Source organism: Mobula hypostoma, chromosome 5 (assembly GCF_963921235.1).
Source record: "Mobula hypostoma chromosome 5, sMobHyp1.1, whole genome shotgun sequence".
In the NCBI taxonomy this organism is placed as follows: Eukaryota; Metazoa; Chordata; class Chondrichthyes; order Myliobatiformes; family Myliobatidae; genus Mobula; species Mobula hypostoma.
The window spans coordinates 12,925,613-12,944,050 of NC_086101.1; the positions used below are offsets into that span (position 1 = coordinate 12,925,613).

Genomic DNA, 18,438 nt, shown 5'->3' on the forward strand with positions numbered 1-18,438 from the left:
GCCTGCTGAGTTTTACCAGCGTTTTGTGTGTGTTGCCAACTAAACTAATCTCTTACAGCTACGCAATGTCCATATCTTCCATTGTCCTCACATTCATGTAAACATACGTTTTCGGAAGGTGTGTGGAAACCGGAGTGCCCGGATGAAACTCAGACAGTCACGGGGAGAATGTACAGACTCCTTACAGAGAGCGGTGGGAAGTGCACCCCGACTGCTGAACACTGGCTCTGTAACAGCTTTACACCATTTACTACGTTACCGTGCCATCCCCATCAGGGAACCAGTAAATAGTGCAAAAAGTGAACAAAATATTGAGCAGATAAATTCAAGTGATTCTGCAGGTGCTGGAAATCCAGAGCAACACACAAAATTCTGGAGGAACTCAGCAGGTCAGGCAGCATCCATGGAAAGGAATACAGAGTTGAAATTTCAGGCCAAGGCTGGTCCTGATGAAGGGTCTGGGCAAGAAACGTCGGCTCTTTATTCCCTTCCATAGATACCTCCTGACTTGCTGAATTCCTCTACCACTTTGTCTACTTTCACACAGTGCTAGAGCAGGGTTTCCCAAGCTTTTTTTAATGCCATGGACCCCAACCATTAACCGAGGGGTCCATGAACCCCAGGTTGGGACCTCTGTCCTGGAGGAACAACTCTCACACGTTGTGTGGTTGGATCATGTGTCTTCTGAGGCAAGGAAGGAGAAACGTCAAAGCCTCATTGGAACTGTTTCCAACTCAGGTTAAACCGCAGGGTACATACAGTTCTGATCTTGTGTCGGAGGGAGAACATGACAGCACACAGGAGATGAATGGAGGGTGGCAACATTACAGCTTTGAGGAGGGAGTGTGCAGCCTGGGTGTATTTTCTCTCAGTGATAGACAAAGTCTCTAATTGGAGGCATATCGGAGAGTCTGGGACCAAGGACTGTCGGCTCAGAGGCAAACAGTGCTGGGTTTATACTCCTGTCTGTGTGTCTGGTTGGGTAGGTGGGTGGAAAAGGGGTTAGTTTTGCTGTTGTTTGTGTTGGTTTACTGAACATTTTGGGCAGGCTATGTTGTCGCTGCCTCCACTAGATGTAATCCCAGCAGCCCACAAACGCGCCTTTAGGATGGGGTCGGGAAGGGAACCGGAGCACTCGGGGAAGGGGCAATTTGGGAGTATTTAATTTTTGGGAGAGAACGGAGGAGGTGTGTGTTGGGATGAAATAAATGAAGGTGGGGTCAGGGACATGTTAACCTCAACATCTGGCTGCCCCCAGTGTTATACAGACATTACTATTTATTACTGTCACATGCACAGTGAAAGGATTTTGTTCACCTGCCATCCAAACAGATATTTCCATGTGGTACAAAGGAAAACAGGATGCAGAATGTAGTGAGCTGATCTTCAAATCTTTAACTGTTTCCACTTTCTTTTGCCTTTTGTTTCAAAGGGACTAATTGATGCAGAAAAGGAGGTCACAAAACTCAAGACCAAGCAGGGAGAGGTTCAGAAGCAGATTGCGAAACTCAGGGAGAAAATGTCCAAAGCTGACTACAGCACCAAAGTGCCTCAGAAAATCCGGGACATGGAGGTGGAGAAGGTGAGGAGGGTGAATCTGAAAGTAGTTTGTGCCCAGGGTCAGTTGGAGGGTTCACACGCAGGTTAACCTTGTCGATCTGGTCCGCAGTGATCGAGGGAGGTGTGGCCATCTCTCACACTGGACCCTGTGGGTGGCCCCACTCAGTCTGTGTGATTCATGGGATGTGTCCGTCAGCTGAAGGCAGTCACTGGATGTATGGTTCCAGAGACAGAAACCCCTCCCACAGGTTAAAACACAGCTGAATCTGCACATTCAGAGTGTGAGTTTTGTGCTGGTGGTCTGTGCCAAAACAGTTCTGTATCTGACTTGTGTTGAACCCACCCTGGTAGCATGTGATGGGACTGTATAGGGAGAGCTTTACTCTGTATCTAACCCGTGTTGTTCTTACACTGGGAGTGTGAGGAGAGAGCTTTGCACAGTGTACCTTCCCTGGAAACGTGTGATAGAGGAGTGCAGAGGGAGATGTCTTCTGTATCGACCCTCGGCTGGGATTGTGTTTAACCTGTTTTAAAACCAGAACTGATGAAGGAATCCCGAGGTGAGGGTGGGGGAGGGTGGTGGGACAATAAGTCAGCCATGGTCCTCTTTGAATGATGGAATGTGGTCGAGGGGCTGAGCTTCCTGCAGTCCCTACACCTCACCTGAACCTTACTGTGCAGTGCATCCCGAGCTGAATTTGATTTTCTCCTTTCCTTCCACAGTTGAAGCAAAGTGAAACTGAACTGCAGAAGGTGGAAGAGGCCATGAGGAACTTTGAGAAGATGATCTGACCTGTTGAGTGCAGCAGGGAGTGTGCCGGGATTTTAACCGCTCTCCTGTGACGCACGTGCCTGAAGGATGGTGTGGCCCTTCTTGGCACCAGACCTGTCTTTCCGGGGACAAACCCAGCTCTGGTGTGGACGGGTTGGTGATGGGTGACATGAAGTGCCTGCTGTCTCATTCCTTTCCATTCAGTCCCATCTGTGTGCCAAGCCTCACCGTTCCCTGATCTATGGGTGACAGAGGTTGGTCAATTTCCACCTCCGCCTCAGAGGGAATTACCTGCACTCACTCTTTCCCACTCTCCCTCTCCCAGTGGCATGCTTTCTCTCTCTCTCTGTAACCCAACTCTTCCCATTTTTCTCTCTCTCCCTCTTTCCTCTTTCTGATTTCTCCCTTCAATCTTTTACCTTCACTTCCATGTTGTTTTTCCTCAGTGCCTCTGTTTTGCTGTTTCACTTTCCATCTCGTTCATTTCTCCAAGTTGTTGTTTCTTTCCCTGCCTTTTCCTCCCTCTCGTAATTCTCCATCCCCTATCCCCTTTCCATCTCCTCATTTACTGAGGCCATGCAGCCCTGCAGACAGACCTCGTGTCTGTCTCCTAACCAGTCCACCAGAAACTGTCGGCAAACTTGTTCCCTCCTTTTCTCCCTCTCACTCTCACCTGGAGATGGTCTCCAGGTTTTAGGTTTCTGGGCTTCACCTGAATGATCTGCTGCAGAGATTTATTGTGACAAAGTGGTCAGGCTGTGCTCGTTTGGAAGAAGGGTGAGAAGGGAAGCAACAAGCTTCAGTAGCTAATGGATGTGGGGAAGAGGGAGTTTCAGGGAGTTGCAATGTGAGGTTGTGGGAGGAGGAACTGATCAGCTGCCAATCTTTGTTCTAGTTGCCGGGTGGGGTCGGGTGTAAACCCGGGACTGGAGCCCTGATGCAGCATCTTCACCCGCTGTGCCCCTGAACCACCAGGGATTTTTCAGAGGGGTGGGCTTGGATTTCAGCCACCCACCCCCTCCAGAATATCCAGATGATGGCTTGTGGCCCAAGGCTGTGAACATCCCCCAGCCGCCATCTGTTCCCCTGGGAGTTTACAGGAAATCCTGTGCAGGTTCTCTCACCTCGCACTGACAAGCTGGAATCCACTTCCAGTACCGGCATTAAGTCCAGGTTTTGGGATCTCCAACGCTGTGGAGTTGGGAAAGGATTTGTGTTCTGCTGCATGTCACAAGGCAGTGCCAACAAGGAACAAAAACTGAATATTTAATGAAGGACTCCCTCACATCGATCTGTCTTGGCATCATAAAGTGACTGCCCAGTAGTGCAGTCAGTTCCAGCCACGTCAGTCTGTGACAATCTCCACGTTGTTCTGGTCGTTTGGGAAATTGATTCCATCTTGACTCCCCCACCGCCAACCCCCGATCCTTTTTCTCCCCACCTGCCGTCCTGTTTACTTGCTCCCTCCCATCATTGATTCACCCTTCTCCCATTGTGCACTGGCACACACTGACCATTTCCCCACCCCAGCCCTCTCCTCCATCTCCCAATTTAGAGCTGGCATGAGTTCAAATAAAAAAACTATTGTTTTGTTGCAAGAATGTTGGCTTGTTTGGAGTCTTCAATTTGTGACCAAGTGATACTATAAACTTTAGGCTCTTGAAATGGTTCTGCTGATGTGAATTATTATTTTAATTTGCAGAGTTATTAACTGAGAACATTTGTTACAAAAGTGGGTTTGACCAGATGATCACAAACGAGAGAATCTGCAGATGCTGGAAATCCAAGCAACACACACAAAATGCTATAGGAGGTAGGCAGACCAGGCAGCATCTGTGGAAAAAAGTACAGTCACCGTTTTGAGTGCAGTCCTGTCGAAGGGTCTCGGCTCGAAATGTGGACTACTTTTTTCCATGGATGTTGCCTTGCCTGCTGAGTTCCTCCAGCATTTTGTGTGCGTTGCTTGACCAGATGATGTTGATAATGCTGACCTCTGCCAGTTCGACAGTTTGAATCACTTTGCCTCAAGAAATAACAAGTGGTTAAAATACAATTTGTAATTGAAAGTAACTGAAATAAAAATAATTCTCTTTGAAAGTGTGGTGCTTATGTGAAGTAATGAAGAGTGAGGTGGGGTGGTGATGGGTGGGAGAAGGAATTCAAAGGTATGAGGAAATGCAAGTAATTTTCTTCTCTGAGAATCATCACCTTGTCATGGTGGAGAGACCTGCGAGTTCCTGAGATCTCGACAGTGATGACTTGTGGAGCTCAGCTCCTGGAAGGACCACCCATGGTGGTACGGTCAGAGGGGAAGGTTCCAGACAAGTAGTGGCCGAAACAAGAGTTCAGCAGTGGAGCAGGTGGAAGATGATGACACATCACAGTGGAGGAAGTTGGCAGCAGTGGAGGATCCCAAGTTGACTTGCATTCCATGGCACAGGGCCTGACCCTTTTCTGTCAAAGGCCGTATGGTGTCTGCCCGTGTATCAGCCTCCTCACATTACCACGATCACCTCAATATTATGCCCTCTCTTATTATCCACTTCCTCCCTGGGAAAAAGCCTCTGGCTGTCCACTCTATCGATTCCTCTTACTACCTTGTACTCCTTGATCAAGTCAATTCTCAGACTCCTTCTCTCCAAAGAGAAAAGCCCCAGCTCACTTACCCGGTCCTCATGAGAAATGCTCCCCGATCCAGGCAGCGTTCTGTTAAATATTTTCTGCACCCTCTCTGATCTGTCTGATTTTTGGATCTCCCCCTCCTCCTCCTACTTTCAAATCTCTTACTAGCCCTTCTTTCAGTTAGTCCTGACGAAGGCCCTCGGCCCGAAAGGTCGACTGTACCTCTTCCTAGAGATGCTGCCTGGCCTGCTGCGTTCACCAGCAACTTTCATGTGTGTTGCTCCTAAGAAATGCTCCTTGATCCAAGCAGCATTTGGTTTCATGTATTTCATTGTACTCCTGCCGTAAAATTATCAAATTTCATGGCGTATACCGGTGATATTAAACCTGATTCTGATAACTATCTCTGGTGAATGGAATAGAGACCCCGATGATACTCTCAGCAGTGCTCGCAGTCCTTTGACAGATTCCGGAACCAGACGGTGATACGGCTGGTCAGGACACTCAGATTAGGAGCATTGTGTGCAGTTGTCTACAGGAAAGATGTAAATAAGATTGAAAGACTACAGAGAAAAATTACAAAGTATATTGCTTTCACAAGCTTCCTTCAACGCACTGTGAGAGCCGAGTGTGAGGACGAATAACCGGAGCAATTCTGCCACCTGCTGGCCGCACAGGGCATTGCACCTTCTCCAGTCTCCCAGAGTTGAGCCAGTCTCCCACCTCTCGCTTCCACTCCAGAACCGATGGGATTGAAGAGGCGAATGTGGGAGCTGCAGTGTAGGATTTGTATAAGTGGATGGGTAACGACTGGCGATGAATCGAGTGGAGAAGGTCTGTTTCTGAGCCGCATTTTGTATTTTAAAAATTAACTCAATTCATAATAAAGTATGTAGAAAAGACAAAACATGGTGAAAAAATTGTTTTACATTCTTGGTATCATATGGTCAATATATTCACTCATGTTAACACTATACACTATATAAACCATTACCACTCAGGTTGCCCCGTTACATTACAATATTCCAGCAGGCCCCGGGGACTTATCCGTCTTAATGTATTTTAACAACTCCAACACCTCCTCTCCCTTAATATCAACATGCTCCAGAACATCAACCCCACTCATACTGTCCTCACCATCATCAAGTTCCCTCTCATTGGTGAATACCGAAGAGAAGTATTCATTAAGGGCCTCGCTCACTTCCACAGCCTCCAGGCACATCTTCCCACCTTTATCTCTAATCGGTCCTACCTTCACTCCTGTCATCCTTTTGTTCTTCACATAATTGAAGAATGCATTGGGGTTTTCCTTTACCCTACTCGCCAAGGCCTTCTCATGCCCCCTTCTTGCTCTTCTCAGCCTCTTCTTAAGCTCCTTTCTTGCTTCCCTATATTCCTCAATAGACCCATCTGATCCTTGCTTCCTAAACCTCATGTATGCTGCCTTCTTCCACCTGACTAGATTTTCCACCTCACTTGTCACCCATGGTTCCTTGATCCTCTTTATCTTCCTCACCGGGACAAATTTATCCCGAACATCCTGCAAGAGATCTCTGAACATCGACCACATGTCCATAGTACATTTCCCTGCAAAAACATCATCCCAATTCACACCCACAAGTTCTAGCCTTATAGCCGCATAATTTCCCCTTCCCCAATTAAAAAAATTCCTGTCCTCTCTGATTCTATCCTTTTCCATGATAATGCTAAAGGCCAGGGAGCGGTGGTCACTGTCCCCCAGATGCTCACCCACTGAGAGATCTGTGATCTGACCCGGTTCATTACCTAGTACTAGATCTAGTATGGCATTCCCCCTAGTCGGCCTGTCCACATACTGTGACAGGAATCCATCCTGGACACACTTAACAAACTCTGCCCCATCTAAATCCTTGGAACTAATCAGGTGCCAATCAATATTAGGCAAGTTAAAGACACCCATGATAACAACCCTGTTATTTTTGCACCTTTCCAAAATCTGCCTCCCAATCTGCTCCTCTGTATCTCTGCTGCTACCAGGGGGCCTATAGAATACCCCCAACAGAGTATCTGCTCCCTTCCTGTTCCTGACTTCCACCCATACTGACTCAAAAGAGGATCCTGCTACATTACCCACCCTTTCTGTAGCTGTAATAGTATCCCTGATAGTAATGCCACCCCTCCTCCCCTTTTTCCCCCCTCTCTATCCCTTTTAAAGCACTGAAATCCTGGAATATTGAGAATCCATTCCTGCCCTGGTGCCAGCCAAGTCTCTGTAATGGCCACTACATCATAATTCCATGTCTGTATCCAAGCTCTCAGTTCATCACCTTTGTCGAGATCCTTCATCTGAAAACTGTCTCGCTTTTCAGGAATTGTCCCTTTCAGTCCTGTCTTGCAATGAACCAGCCTCTTCTCTCTGTTTCTTTTATACTCCGGCCTGTTTACTGTGTTTCTGATCCCACCTTGATGTAGAAATGGCTGCCATTCCTTCCCGTTGAACACTTGCAGCAATATCATGTTCGTTCAACACACACAGAGGAACTCAGCAGGCCAGGGAGCATCTGTAGAGACGAGTACAGTCGACATTTCGGGCCGAATCGCCGCAGCAGGACCGTTCATCACTGAGAATGGCGCGTGTAGTGGACAGTCTCGGTACTGCAGGGACTCGGCAGTTCCCCGAAAGCGAAACCATTCTGAATCAGGAAGTACCGAGCGTTAACATGGCTTCGAAACGACAGGTCGAGAGTTTTACTGAAGAGGTAATTTGTCCCATCTGCCTGGATTTCTTCACCGAACCTGTCACTCTGGAATGTGGACACAACTACTGTCGCTCCTGTATCACACAGTGTTGGGAAAGGCAGCAGAGAAACTCCTGCCCGGAATGTAGAGAGAAGATTGCAGACCGCACCCTAAAGGTCAATCGGGCCTTAGCAAATCTGTCTGAGAAAGCTCGAAAACTAAACCTGAATCCGAAAGAGAAGGAAAGTAAACTTTACTGCGAGGAACATGAGGAAGAGCTGAAGCTGTTTTGTGAGACGGACAAGACACTGATCTGCGTGATCTGTGTGACTGCGCGGGAACACAAGTCCCACAACTTCATACCGGTTAAAGAAGCCGTTCAAGTCTACAAGGTAAAAACAAATCACTTTCGCTCGTCTGTTTCTGTTGTGCCAAGTATTTTGTCTAATCTATTCACTCTTTAATTCCCAGGATTGGGTTAAATCTTCCTTCGACTCTCTGACAAAAAGCAAAGCAGACTTTGAGGAAATGGAGCAGCAACAGAAGGAGAAGATTTCCGGAGTTCGGGTGAGGCTTCTGAGCAGAATTTCTGATATTGTCCCCTTTAGTGTAGAATAGCTGAATATTTCAGCTCCAGTGGCCTGGGCTCAATCTGACATCTGGTACTGCCTGTGTGGAGTTTGCATGTTCTCCCTGTGACCACGACAGTTTCAGTCACATCCCAGGGACAAGTTGGTTAAATGGTTAATTGGTTCCTGGAATTAACCCCATTGACTTCTTCAAAGACGGCACCGGTGAACCTCAGCAATGTTCTGCGGGCAGCTGACAAAACTAAATGTATTTCTTCTAAATTGCCTCTCACTGTAAACTGTAGTCTGTAATTTCCTTTTAAGCAACACACTTTTCAAATGTTTTAATTAATTTGCAATTTTTCTGTCTTCTGAAGCACTCTGCCGACATAGCTGTTAAACACGCAATTATGGCACGTTTAAGTGGATGAAGGTTAAATTTCTCACTTTACACCCTTAAACCCTTAAGCCATGACTTGTGGTTGTATTCCCATCCAACCTGAGTGGAAAAAGCCTCCTTGCATTTACCCTACCTATACATCTCATAATTTAATTAGGAGCCTTGCTTAATCTTTCCTGTGGATAGGTGACCAAAATTGCACACAGTACTCCAAATTATGCCACAACAATGTCTTCTACAACTTCAACAGAACAGCCCATCTCTTGCACTCAAATCATTGATTTATGAAGGTGAACGTGCCAAAAGCTTTTATTGGGTCTTATCTACCTGGGACACTACTTGCAACGAATTATGAGTTGTATTCTCAGATCCCTTTGTTCTACCGTGCTCCTCAGTGTCCTACATTCACCATGTTGGACCTACCCTGGTTGGTCCTACTGAAGTGTAAAACCACACACTTGTCTGCATTAGGTTCCAGCTGCCATTTTCAGCACGTTTCCCAGCTGATGCAGGCCCCTCTACAAGCCATGATAGTCAGTATTTTATTCTGACATATTTTGTACTCTCAATATTTTCCTTCTGAAAGCCTCCCATTTTCCAAGTACAGCTTTGCTGGAAAACAGACTGTCCGAATCCACACTTGCCTGATCATTCTGATCCCATCAAAACTGGCCTTTATCCAATTCTAAATCTGAACCTGGGGACCAGACATATCTCTCTGCATATTTACTTTGAAAATAATGGCTTTGTGGTCAAATGATCCAAAGTGTTCCCCGACACAAACTTCTGTCACCTGCCCTGTCTGATTCCCTAACTGCAGATCCAGAATTGCACGCTCTCTTGACAGGACTTCTGCATACTAATGAAAGAAACTCAACTGAATACATTTGACAAACTGTCCTTTTACAGTATGGGATTCCTAGACAATATGTGGAAAGTTAAAATCACCTTCTGCAACAACCTTGTATTTCTTGCAACAAATCTCTTTACAAATTTGTTCCTGTAAATCCCCCCCTCAGACTGTTGGGTGGTCTTTAATATATCCCCATTGACACGGTCATACCTTTCTAATATCTCAGTTCCACCCCTAACAACTCACTAGCTGAGTTCCCTAGTCTGTCCTGACGGAGCACTGCCGTGACATGTTCGCTGATTAGGAATGCCACCCCTCCTTTAATCCCTCCCACTCTGTCATGTCTAAAACAACGGAACTCCGGAATACCGAACTGTCAGTCCTGTCCCTCCTGCAACCGTCTCACTAATGGTGACAAAGTCATAATTCCTGGTGTTGATCCATTCCCTGAGCTCATCTGCCTTTCCTACGATACTTCTTGCATCAAAATATACGCAGCTCAAGACACTCGTCAAACAATGTACAAAATTTTGATTTCTGACTTTGTCTGAGATCATACCAGACATCTGCCTCCACAAAGTTCCTACTAAATGTTCTGGTACTCTGGTTCCAACCTCCCTGCAACTTTAGTTTAAACCCCACCTTGCAGCATTAAAAGACCTTCCCACTAGGATATTAGTAACTCACCAGTTCACGTGCAAACCATCCCTTCTGTACAGGTCCCACCTTCCCTGGAAAACTGCCCAATGTCTAAAAATCTTATTCCCTCCCTCTTACACCAACTCCTTAGCCATGTGTTAAACTGTATAATCTTCCTATTTCTGGCCTCACTAGCACGTGGCATGGAGATTCCTGAGGTCACAACCCTGGAGGTCCCACCCTTTAAGTTAGCACCTAACTCCCTGAACTGCCTCTGTAGAATCTCGTCATTCATCCTACCCACGTCATTGGTACTGACATGAACGACTTCTGGCTGTTCACCCTCCCACAAGAATGCTGAGGACTCCAGCTGAGATGTCCCAGGCCCTGGTATCCGAGGAGGAACTTACTATCTGGGAATCTCGTTCTCACCCACAGAACCTCCTGTCCGTTCCCCTAACTAACGAATACCCTATCACCACAGCGTGCTTCTTGTCCTTCCTTCCCTTCTGAGTCACAGAGCCAGACTCAATGCCAGAGACCCGACCACTGTGACTTTCCTCTGTTAGGTCAAGAGCCCACCACACTCAGCAGTGTCCAAAGCGATATACCCGTTCTTGATAGGAATGGCCACAGGGGTACTCTGCACTGGCTCCTTAAAACCTTTCCCCTTCCTGACTGTCACCCAGTTTCCCGTGTCCTGCACCTTGGGTGTAACTACCTCTCTACATGTCCAATCTATCACCAATTCAGCCTCCCAAATGATCGCAATTAGCAAACAGGCAACAGCCGATCCTGATACCTTTCAACTAAATGTCGGGGACTTCAATCAGGCTTGTTTGAAGAAGACTTTGCCTAATTATCATCAGCATATCACTTACAGCCCCAGGGGTCCAAATACTCTTGCCCACTGTCACACTATGATGAGGAAAGCTTCCCTAGACCGCATGTCTAGACCGCATTTCAGAAAATCTGATCACCTGGCCGTCCTCCTCCGACCTGCATCCAGGCAGAGGGTGAAGAGCAAGACTCCAGAGATGAGGACAACACTGCGGTAGTTGTGGGAGGCTGAGGAGTGGCTGCAGGTTTGCTAAAGTCGGTAGACTGGGCCGTGTTCAAAGACTCAATAGACAGTCAAAATGAATAAATCACGGCTATCACACACTTTATAAAAACAGCTGTATATGAGTTGTCCCCACAAAATCCGCGATGCTGAGAAAGTCGTGAATAGCACGTTCAGTGAGTTGGCCACACCGCAGGTAAAGGCTACACAGGCAGAAAGAGGATGGGTGGCCACTGGACAGCATAGCAGTAGGCAGGTAGTGCAGGAGTCTCCTGAGGTCATCTCCCTCCTAAACAGATATACTGTTTTGGATACTGTTGGGGGAGATGTCTCATCAGGGGAAGACAGCAGCAGCTGAGTTCATGGCACCACGAGTGGCTCTGCGGCACAGGAGGGAAGGACAAGCAGTGGGAGAGCTATAGTGATAGGGGATTCGATTGTAAGGGGAATAGATAGGTGTTTCTGCGGCCGCAAACGAGACACCAGGAGGGAATGTTGCCTCCCTGGTACAAGGGTCAAGTAAAAGTGGCAGGCCGACAAATCCAGGGCAAGCATTAAAAAGGGCCACTTTTCAACATAATTGTCCTGGGATGGCAGGACGTTCATATGAAGAAAAACTGGATGAACTGGGCTTGTACTCGTTGGAATTTAGAAGATTGAGGGGGGATCTGATTGAAACGCATAAAATCCTAAAGGGATTGGACAGGCTAGATGCAGGAAGATTGTTCCCGATGTTGGGGAAGTCCAGAATGAGTGGTCACAGTTTGAGGATAAAGGGGAAGCCTTTTAGGACCGAGATTAGGAAAAACTTCTTCACACAGGGAGTGGTGAATCTGTGGAATTCTCTGCCACAGGAAACAGTTGAGGCCAGTTCATTGGCTATATTTAAGAGGGAGTTAGATATGGCCCTTGTGGCTAGAGGGATCGGGGGTATGGAGGGAAGGCTGGGGCAGGGCTCTGAGTTGGATGATCAGCCATGATCATAATAAATGGCGGTGCAGGCTCGAAGGGCCGAATGGCCTACTCCTGCACCTATTTTCTATGTTTCTATGAATGTCTCTGAGCGGCTGCAGGACAGTCTGGAGTGGGAGGGTGAACAGCCAGTGGTCGTGGTGCACATAGGTACCAACGATATAGGTAAAAAATGGGATGAGGTTCTGCAAGGTGAATTTAGGGAGTTAGGAGATAAACTAAAAAGTAGGACCACAAAGATAGTAATCTCTGGATTACTACCAGTGCCACACGCCAGTCAGAGTAGAAATAGGAGGATATATCAGATGAATACGTGGCTTGAAAAATGGTGCAAAGAGGAGAGATTCAAATTTCTGGGGTATTGGAACCAGTTCTGGAGGAGGTGGGACCGGTACAAACAGGACGATCTGCACCTGGGTTGGACTGGAAACAATGTCCCAGGTGGAGCGTTTTCTACTGTTGTTCAGGAGGATTTAAACTAATGTGGCAGGGGGATGGGAACAAGTGCAGAGAGACAGAGGGGTGTAAAATGAGGGTAGAAGCAAAAAATAGTAAGGTGAAAAGTAAAAGTGGCAGGCAGGCAAATCCAGGGCAAAAATCAAAAAGAGCCACTTTTCAACATAATTGTATAAGGGCTAAGAGTGTTGTAAAAACAAGCCTGAAGGCTTTGTGTGTCAATGCAAGGAGCATTCATAACAAGGTGGATGAATTGAAAGTGCAGATAGTTATTAAAGAATATGATATAGTTGGGATCACAGAGACTCCAGGGTGACCAAGGATGGGAGCTCAACATTCAAGGATATCCAATATTCAGGAAGGATAGACATGAAAGAAAAGGAGGTGGGGTAGCATTGCTGGTTAGAGAGGAGATTAACGCAATAGAAAGGAAGGACATTAGCCAGGAGGATGTGGAATCGATATGGGTAGAGCTGCATAACACTAAGGGGCAGAAAACGCTGGTGGGATTTGTGTACAGGCCACCTAACAGTAGTAGTGAGGTTGGGGATGGCATTAAACAGGAAATTAGAAATGTATGCAATAAAGGAACATCAGTTATAATGGGTGACTTCAATCTACATATAGATTGGGTGAACCAAATTGGTAAGGGTGCTGAGGAAGAGGATTTCTTGGAATATATGCAGAATGGTTTTCTGAACCAACATGTCAAGGAACCAACTAGACAGCAGGCCATTCTAGACTGGGTATTGAGCAATGAGGAAGGGTTAGTTAGCAATCTTGTCATGCGAGGCCCCTTGGGTAAGAGTGGAATTCTTCAGTAAGATGGAGAGTGACATAGTTAATTCAGAAACAAAGGTTCTGAACTTAAAGAAGGGTAACTTTGAAGGTATGAGACACGAATTAGCTGAGATAGACTGGCAAATGAGATTTAAAGTGTTGACGGCAAGCAATGGCAAGCATTTAAAGATCGCATAGATGAACTACAACAATTGTTCATCCCAGTTTGGCAAAAGAATAAACCAGGGAAGGTAGTGCACCCATGGCTGACAAGGGAAATTATGAATAGTATCAATTCCAAAGAAGAAACATACAAATTAGCCAGAAAAAGCAGCACACCTGAGGACTGGGAGAAATTCAGAGTCCAGCAGAGGAGGACAAAGGGCTTAATTAGGAAAGGGAAAAAAGATTATGAGAGAAAACTGGCAGGGAACATAAAAACTGACTGTAAAAGCTTTTATAGATAGGTGAAAAGAAAAAGATTGGTTAAGACAAATGTAGGTCCCTTACAGTCAGAAACGGGTGAATTGATCATGGGAAACAAGGACATGGCAGACCGATTGAATAACTACTTTAGTTCTGTCTTCACTAAGGAGGACATAAATAATCTTCCGGAAATATTAAGGGACCGAGGGTCGAGTGAGATGGAGGAACTGAAGGAAATACATGTTAGTAGGGAAGTGGTGTTAGGTAAATTGAAGGGATTAAAGGCAGTTAAATCCCCAGGGCCAGATGGTCTGCATCCCAGAGTGCTTAAGGACGTAACCCAAGAAATAGTGGATGCATTAGTGATAATTTTTCAAAACTCTTTAGATTCTGGATTAGTTCCTGAGGATTGGAGGGTGGCTAATGTAACCCCGCTTTTTAAAAAAGGAGGGTGAGAGAAACTGGGGAATTATAGACTGGTTAGCCTAATATCAGTGGAGGGGAAAATGCTAGAGTCAGTTATCAAAGATGTGATAACAGCACATTTGGAAAGTGGTGAAATCATCAGACAAAGACAGCATGGATTTGTGAAAGGAAAATCATGTTTGACGAATCTCATAGAATTTTTTGAGGATGTAACTACTTAGTAGAGTGGATAAGGGAGAACCAGTGGATGTGGCATATTTGTATTTTCAAAAGGCTTTTGACAAGGTCCCACACAGGAGATTAGTGTGCAAACTTAAAGCACACAGCATTGGGGGTATGGTATTGATGTGGATAGAGAATTGGTTGGCAGACAGGAAGCAAAGAGTGGGAATAAACGGGACCTTTTCAGAATGGCAGGCAGTGACTACTGGGGTACCACAAAGCTCAGTGCTGGGACCCCAGTTGTTTACAATATATATTAATGACTTAGATGAGGGAATTAAATGCAGCATCTCCAAGTTTGTGGATGACACGAAGCTGGGCGGCAGTGTTAGCTGTGAGGAGGATGCTAAGAGGATGCAGGGTGACTTGGATATGTTAGGTGAGTGGGCAAATTCATGGCAGATGCAATTTAATGTGGATAAATGTGAGGTTATCCACTTTGGTGGGAAGAACAGGAAAACAGATTATTATCTGAATGGTGGCCGATTAGGAAAAGGGGAGGTTCAACGAGACCTGGGTATCATTGTACACCAGTCACTGAAAGTGGGCATGCAGGTACAACAGGCGGTGAAAAAGGCGAACGGTATGCTGGCATTTATAGCGAGAGGATTTGAGTACAGGAGCAGGGAGGTTCTACTGCAGTTGTACAAGGCCTCGGTGAGACCGCACCTGGAGTATTGTGTGCAGTTTTGGTCCCCTAATCTGAGGAAAGACATTCTTGCCATAGAGGGAGTACAAAGAAGGTTCACCAGATTGATTTCTGGGATGGCAGGACATTCATATGAAGAAAGACTGGATCGACTAGGCTTATACTTGCTGGAATTTAGAAGACTGAGGGGGGATCTTATTGAAACGTATAAAATTCTGAAGGGATTGGACAGGCTAGATGTAGGACGATTGTTCCCAATGTTGGGGAAGTCCAGAACGAGGGGTCACAGTTTAAGGATAAAGGGGAAGCCTTTTAGAACCGAGATGAGGAAAAACTTCTTCACACAGAGAGTGGTGAATCTGTGGAATTCTCTGCCACAGGAAACAGTTGAGGCCAGTTCATTGGCTATATTTAAGAGGGAGTTAGATATGGCCCTTGTGGCTAGAGGGATCAGGGGGTATGGAGAGAAGGCAGGTACAGGGTTCTGAGTTGGATGAGCAGCCGTGATCATACTGAATGGCAGAGCAAGCTCGAAGGGCCGAATGGCCTACTCCTGCACCTATTTTCTATGTTTCTAACTTCACAGTGAGTACCCCCACCGGTAACCGGTACTTCAGGAAAATACTGCAACTCACCTGGAACAGAATCAGGTTTAACATCACCATCCACCACAAAAGGCGGGATTTCCTGGTGGCCACCCATTTCAATTCCACTTCCCATTCCCATTCCAACATGTCAGTCCATGGCTTCCCCTACTGCTATGATGAGGACACACCCAGGTCAGAGGAGAAGCACCTAACATTCTGACTGGGTTGCTGCAGCCCGATTACATGAACACAAGAGATGGACAATAAAGAAAATCAATAAATAGTAGAGGACATTACACATACACTTCACACATACTACACTCTCATGCCCTCTGGACGCTGCTACAGGTCCCTGCCCATCAGCACCAAAAGAGCCTTATCCATCCTCAACATCAAATTTTGAATATAAAGTATGCATAGGACCTTTGACAGTAGAAAAACAGCTCTACAGTAAACACAGCTTTATTATGTGTAGCTGTATTTTAAATTACATGCATTGTTAGTTTGAACACCGGCACGGGAAGTGGAGTGCGGCTTGTCACTGCAAAGGTGAGAGGCCTGCAAAAGCTTTTCCCCAAACTCCCAGGGAATCAGATGGCGGCTGGAGGATGTTTGCAGCCTTGGGCCACAAGCCGTTGTCTGGATAAAATGAAAGGGTGGTGGGGGGGGGCTGAAATCCAAACTTACCCCTCTGAAAATCACCTGGTGGTTCAGTAACACAGCAGGTAGAGTCGCTGTCCAGGTTCGATCCTGAACCCCCGTCATTTAGAACAAAGATAGGCAGCTAACCAGTTGCTCTTCCCCACACCCCACATGGCAACTACCGGAAGCTACACCTTCCCCACGTTGTTTACCTACTGAAGTTTTGTTGTGTCCCTCTCCCTCTTCTTCCAAACGAGCATAGGTTGATGACTTCGTCACAATGAAACTCCACAGCAGATCATTTAGGTGAAGTCCAGAAACTTAAGACCTCCAGACCATCTCGAGGTGAGAGTGAGGGAGAACAGGAGAACAGGAAATCTATTCAATATACACAATTGATTTACTTGTTTATATATTATGTTTTATTTCATTAATTTATTATTATTATTTCTCTCTCTCTGTCTCTCTGCTAGATTGTGTGTTGCATTGCACTGCTGTTGCTAAGTTAACAAATTTCACGTTACATGCCGGTGACAATAAACCTGATTCTGATTCGGGGGGCGGGGGGCCTAATATTGCTGACAGTTTGTGGTGGGCTGGTTGGGAGGTAGATTCCAGGTCTGCACAGCCCCAGTAAATGAGGAGATGGAAAAGGGATAGGGAATGGAGAAATAGAACAGGGAGGGAAGAGGTGGGGTAAACAGACATACAACTGGGGGAAATGATGATATGGCATTCACCTGCCACATCGTCTTATTCTTAGCCTCAGTGTCAGGTGGCACAGGCAGCAATCTACAAATTACAATCCTGGAGGACCTGTTTTCAGCTTTCTACCTAGCTCCCTGAAATCTCCCTTCAGGACCTCCTCACCTTGTCTACTTCTGTCGTTGTTGCCAATATGTAACAAGACTTCTGGCTGCTCACCCTCACCCTTGGGAATACCCTGGACCTGGTCTGAGACATCCCTGACCCTGGCACCCGGGAGACAACATATCATCTGGGTGTCTCTATCACACCCACAGAATCTCATCCCTGTTCCTCTAACTATGGAATCTCCTCTCAATACTACAGTCTTCTTCATCCCTCTGCTCTTCTAGGGGTGACTAGTTCTCTGTTCCTCCTATCTATCACCTCCTCATTCTCCCATATGAGTCGGAGGTCATCGAAGTGCAGCTTCAGTTCTTTAATACGATCTTTCAGGAGTTGTAGCTCGGTGAACGTGGTACAGAGGAGTTTATCTGGGAGACTGAGGTTCGTAGCAGAAAAGGATGAACAAATAAGAACAAAAATATAGAGACACCTCGCCCAAGCCCGATGAGCCAAAGCCACACTAAACACTGTCACGCTCAAAAGAATGGCTGCTCGCCACACCACACACACACAAACGGGTACAGTTATGCTGAGGCACAGAAAATATTACCCACTCCCTCCTCCTCAGGTTTTCCAACCTTCCCTCTAACTCTCCGAAACTTGATCCTCCTTCAGACTCTTCCCTCCCCCTCAATCTGCATGCAGCCTCGTTAGACCCTCTCTCCTGCATCTCCACATTCTGCTTCTTCCTTCTGCATTCCCCACCCAGAGCACTCATTCCCACTCCACCCTTTGAATGTTGGCATACCCCCTCCTCTCTGCATCCTCTCTCACCCCACCTCCATGCACTCCTCAACCCCAGTCGTTCGCATTCACTCACTGTCCAGCCCTGTGATCCTGCCTCCATTTGCCAAAAAGCCTCCACACGGGAGTGAAGGGTCAACGGTCTTCACACACTCCTCCCAGTGTGGATTTTGTTCTGCCTCTCTGACTCTCAGACTCCAGCGCCTCATTGTCTTCATCTGGGATAGGGGGTTGTCTATCCCAGCAAGTGAAGACAGACTCCGGTGGATTGAGCGGATGAAACCAATGGAAGGTCCAACGGTCAAGAAGGCGGTCTCTGCAAGCGTTGTGGAGCGTGTAGAGCAGGACAAGACACAGGAGACATCCTGGTCATCCACTGCGCCTAGTCCCATCTCCAGCCATCTAGACTCTGTCTTGCCACTGGATCCAGATGGGAATTGGGAAGAGAGAGTGAGGCTGACGCTGCGC

General features: G+C 46.6%; 2 protein-coding genes across 3 annotated transcripts in view; both read left to right on the forward strand.

Moving 5' to 3' along the window:
• The window catches only part of LOC134346606 (valine--tRNA ligase-like), a 37,459-nt gene extending 33,042 nt beyond the window's left edge, over positions 1 to 4,417 (forward strand). For both annotated transcript variants that reach the window (XM_063048043.1, XM_063048045.1), the window contains 2 exons: positions 1,433 to 1,582; positions 2,284 to 4,417. In XM_063048043.1, coding sequence (XP_062904113.1) covers positions 1,433 to 1,582; positions 2,284 to 2,352 — 219 coding nt within the window. In that variant the 3' untranslated portion in view covers positions 2,353 to 4,417. The remainder of the gene's footprint in view (positions 1 to 1,432; positions 1,583 to 2,283) is intronic.
• Positions 4,418 to 7,617: 3,200 nt separating this feature from the next.
• Positions 7,618 to 18,438, forward strand: part of LOC134346608 (zinc-binding protein A33-like) — a 29,989-nt gene continuing 19,168 nt past the window's right edge. The window contains exons 1-2 of the mRNA XM_063048047.1: positions 7,618 to 8,064; positions 8,144 to 8,239. Coding sequence (XP_062904117.1) covers positions 7,654 to 8,064; positions 8,144 to 8,239 — 507 coding nt within the window. The 5' untranslated portion in view covers positions 7,618 to 7,653. The remainder of the gene's footprint in view (positions 8,065 to 8,143; positions 8,240 to 18,438) is intronic.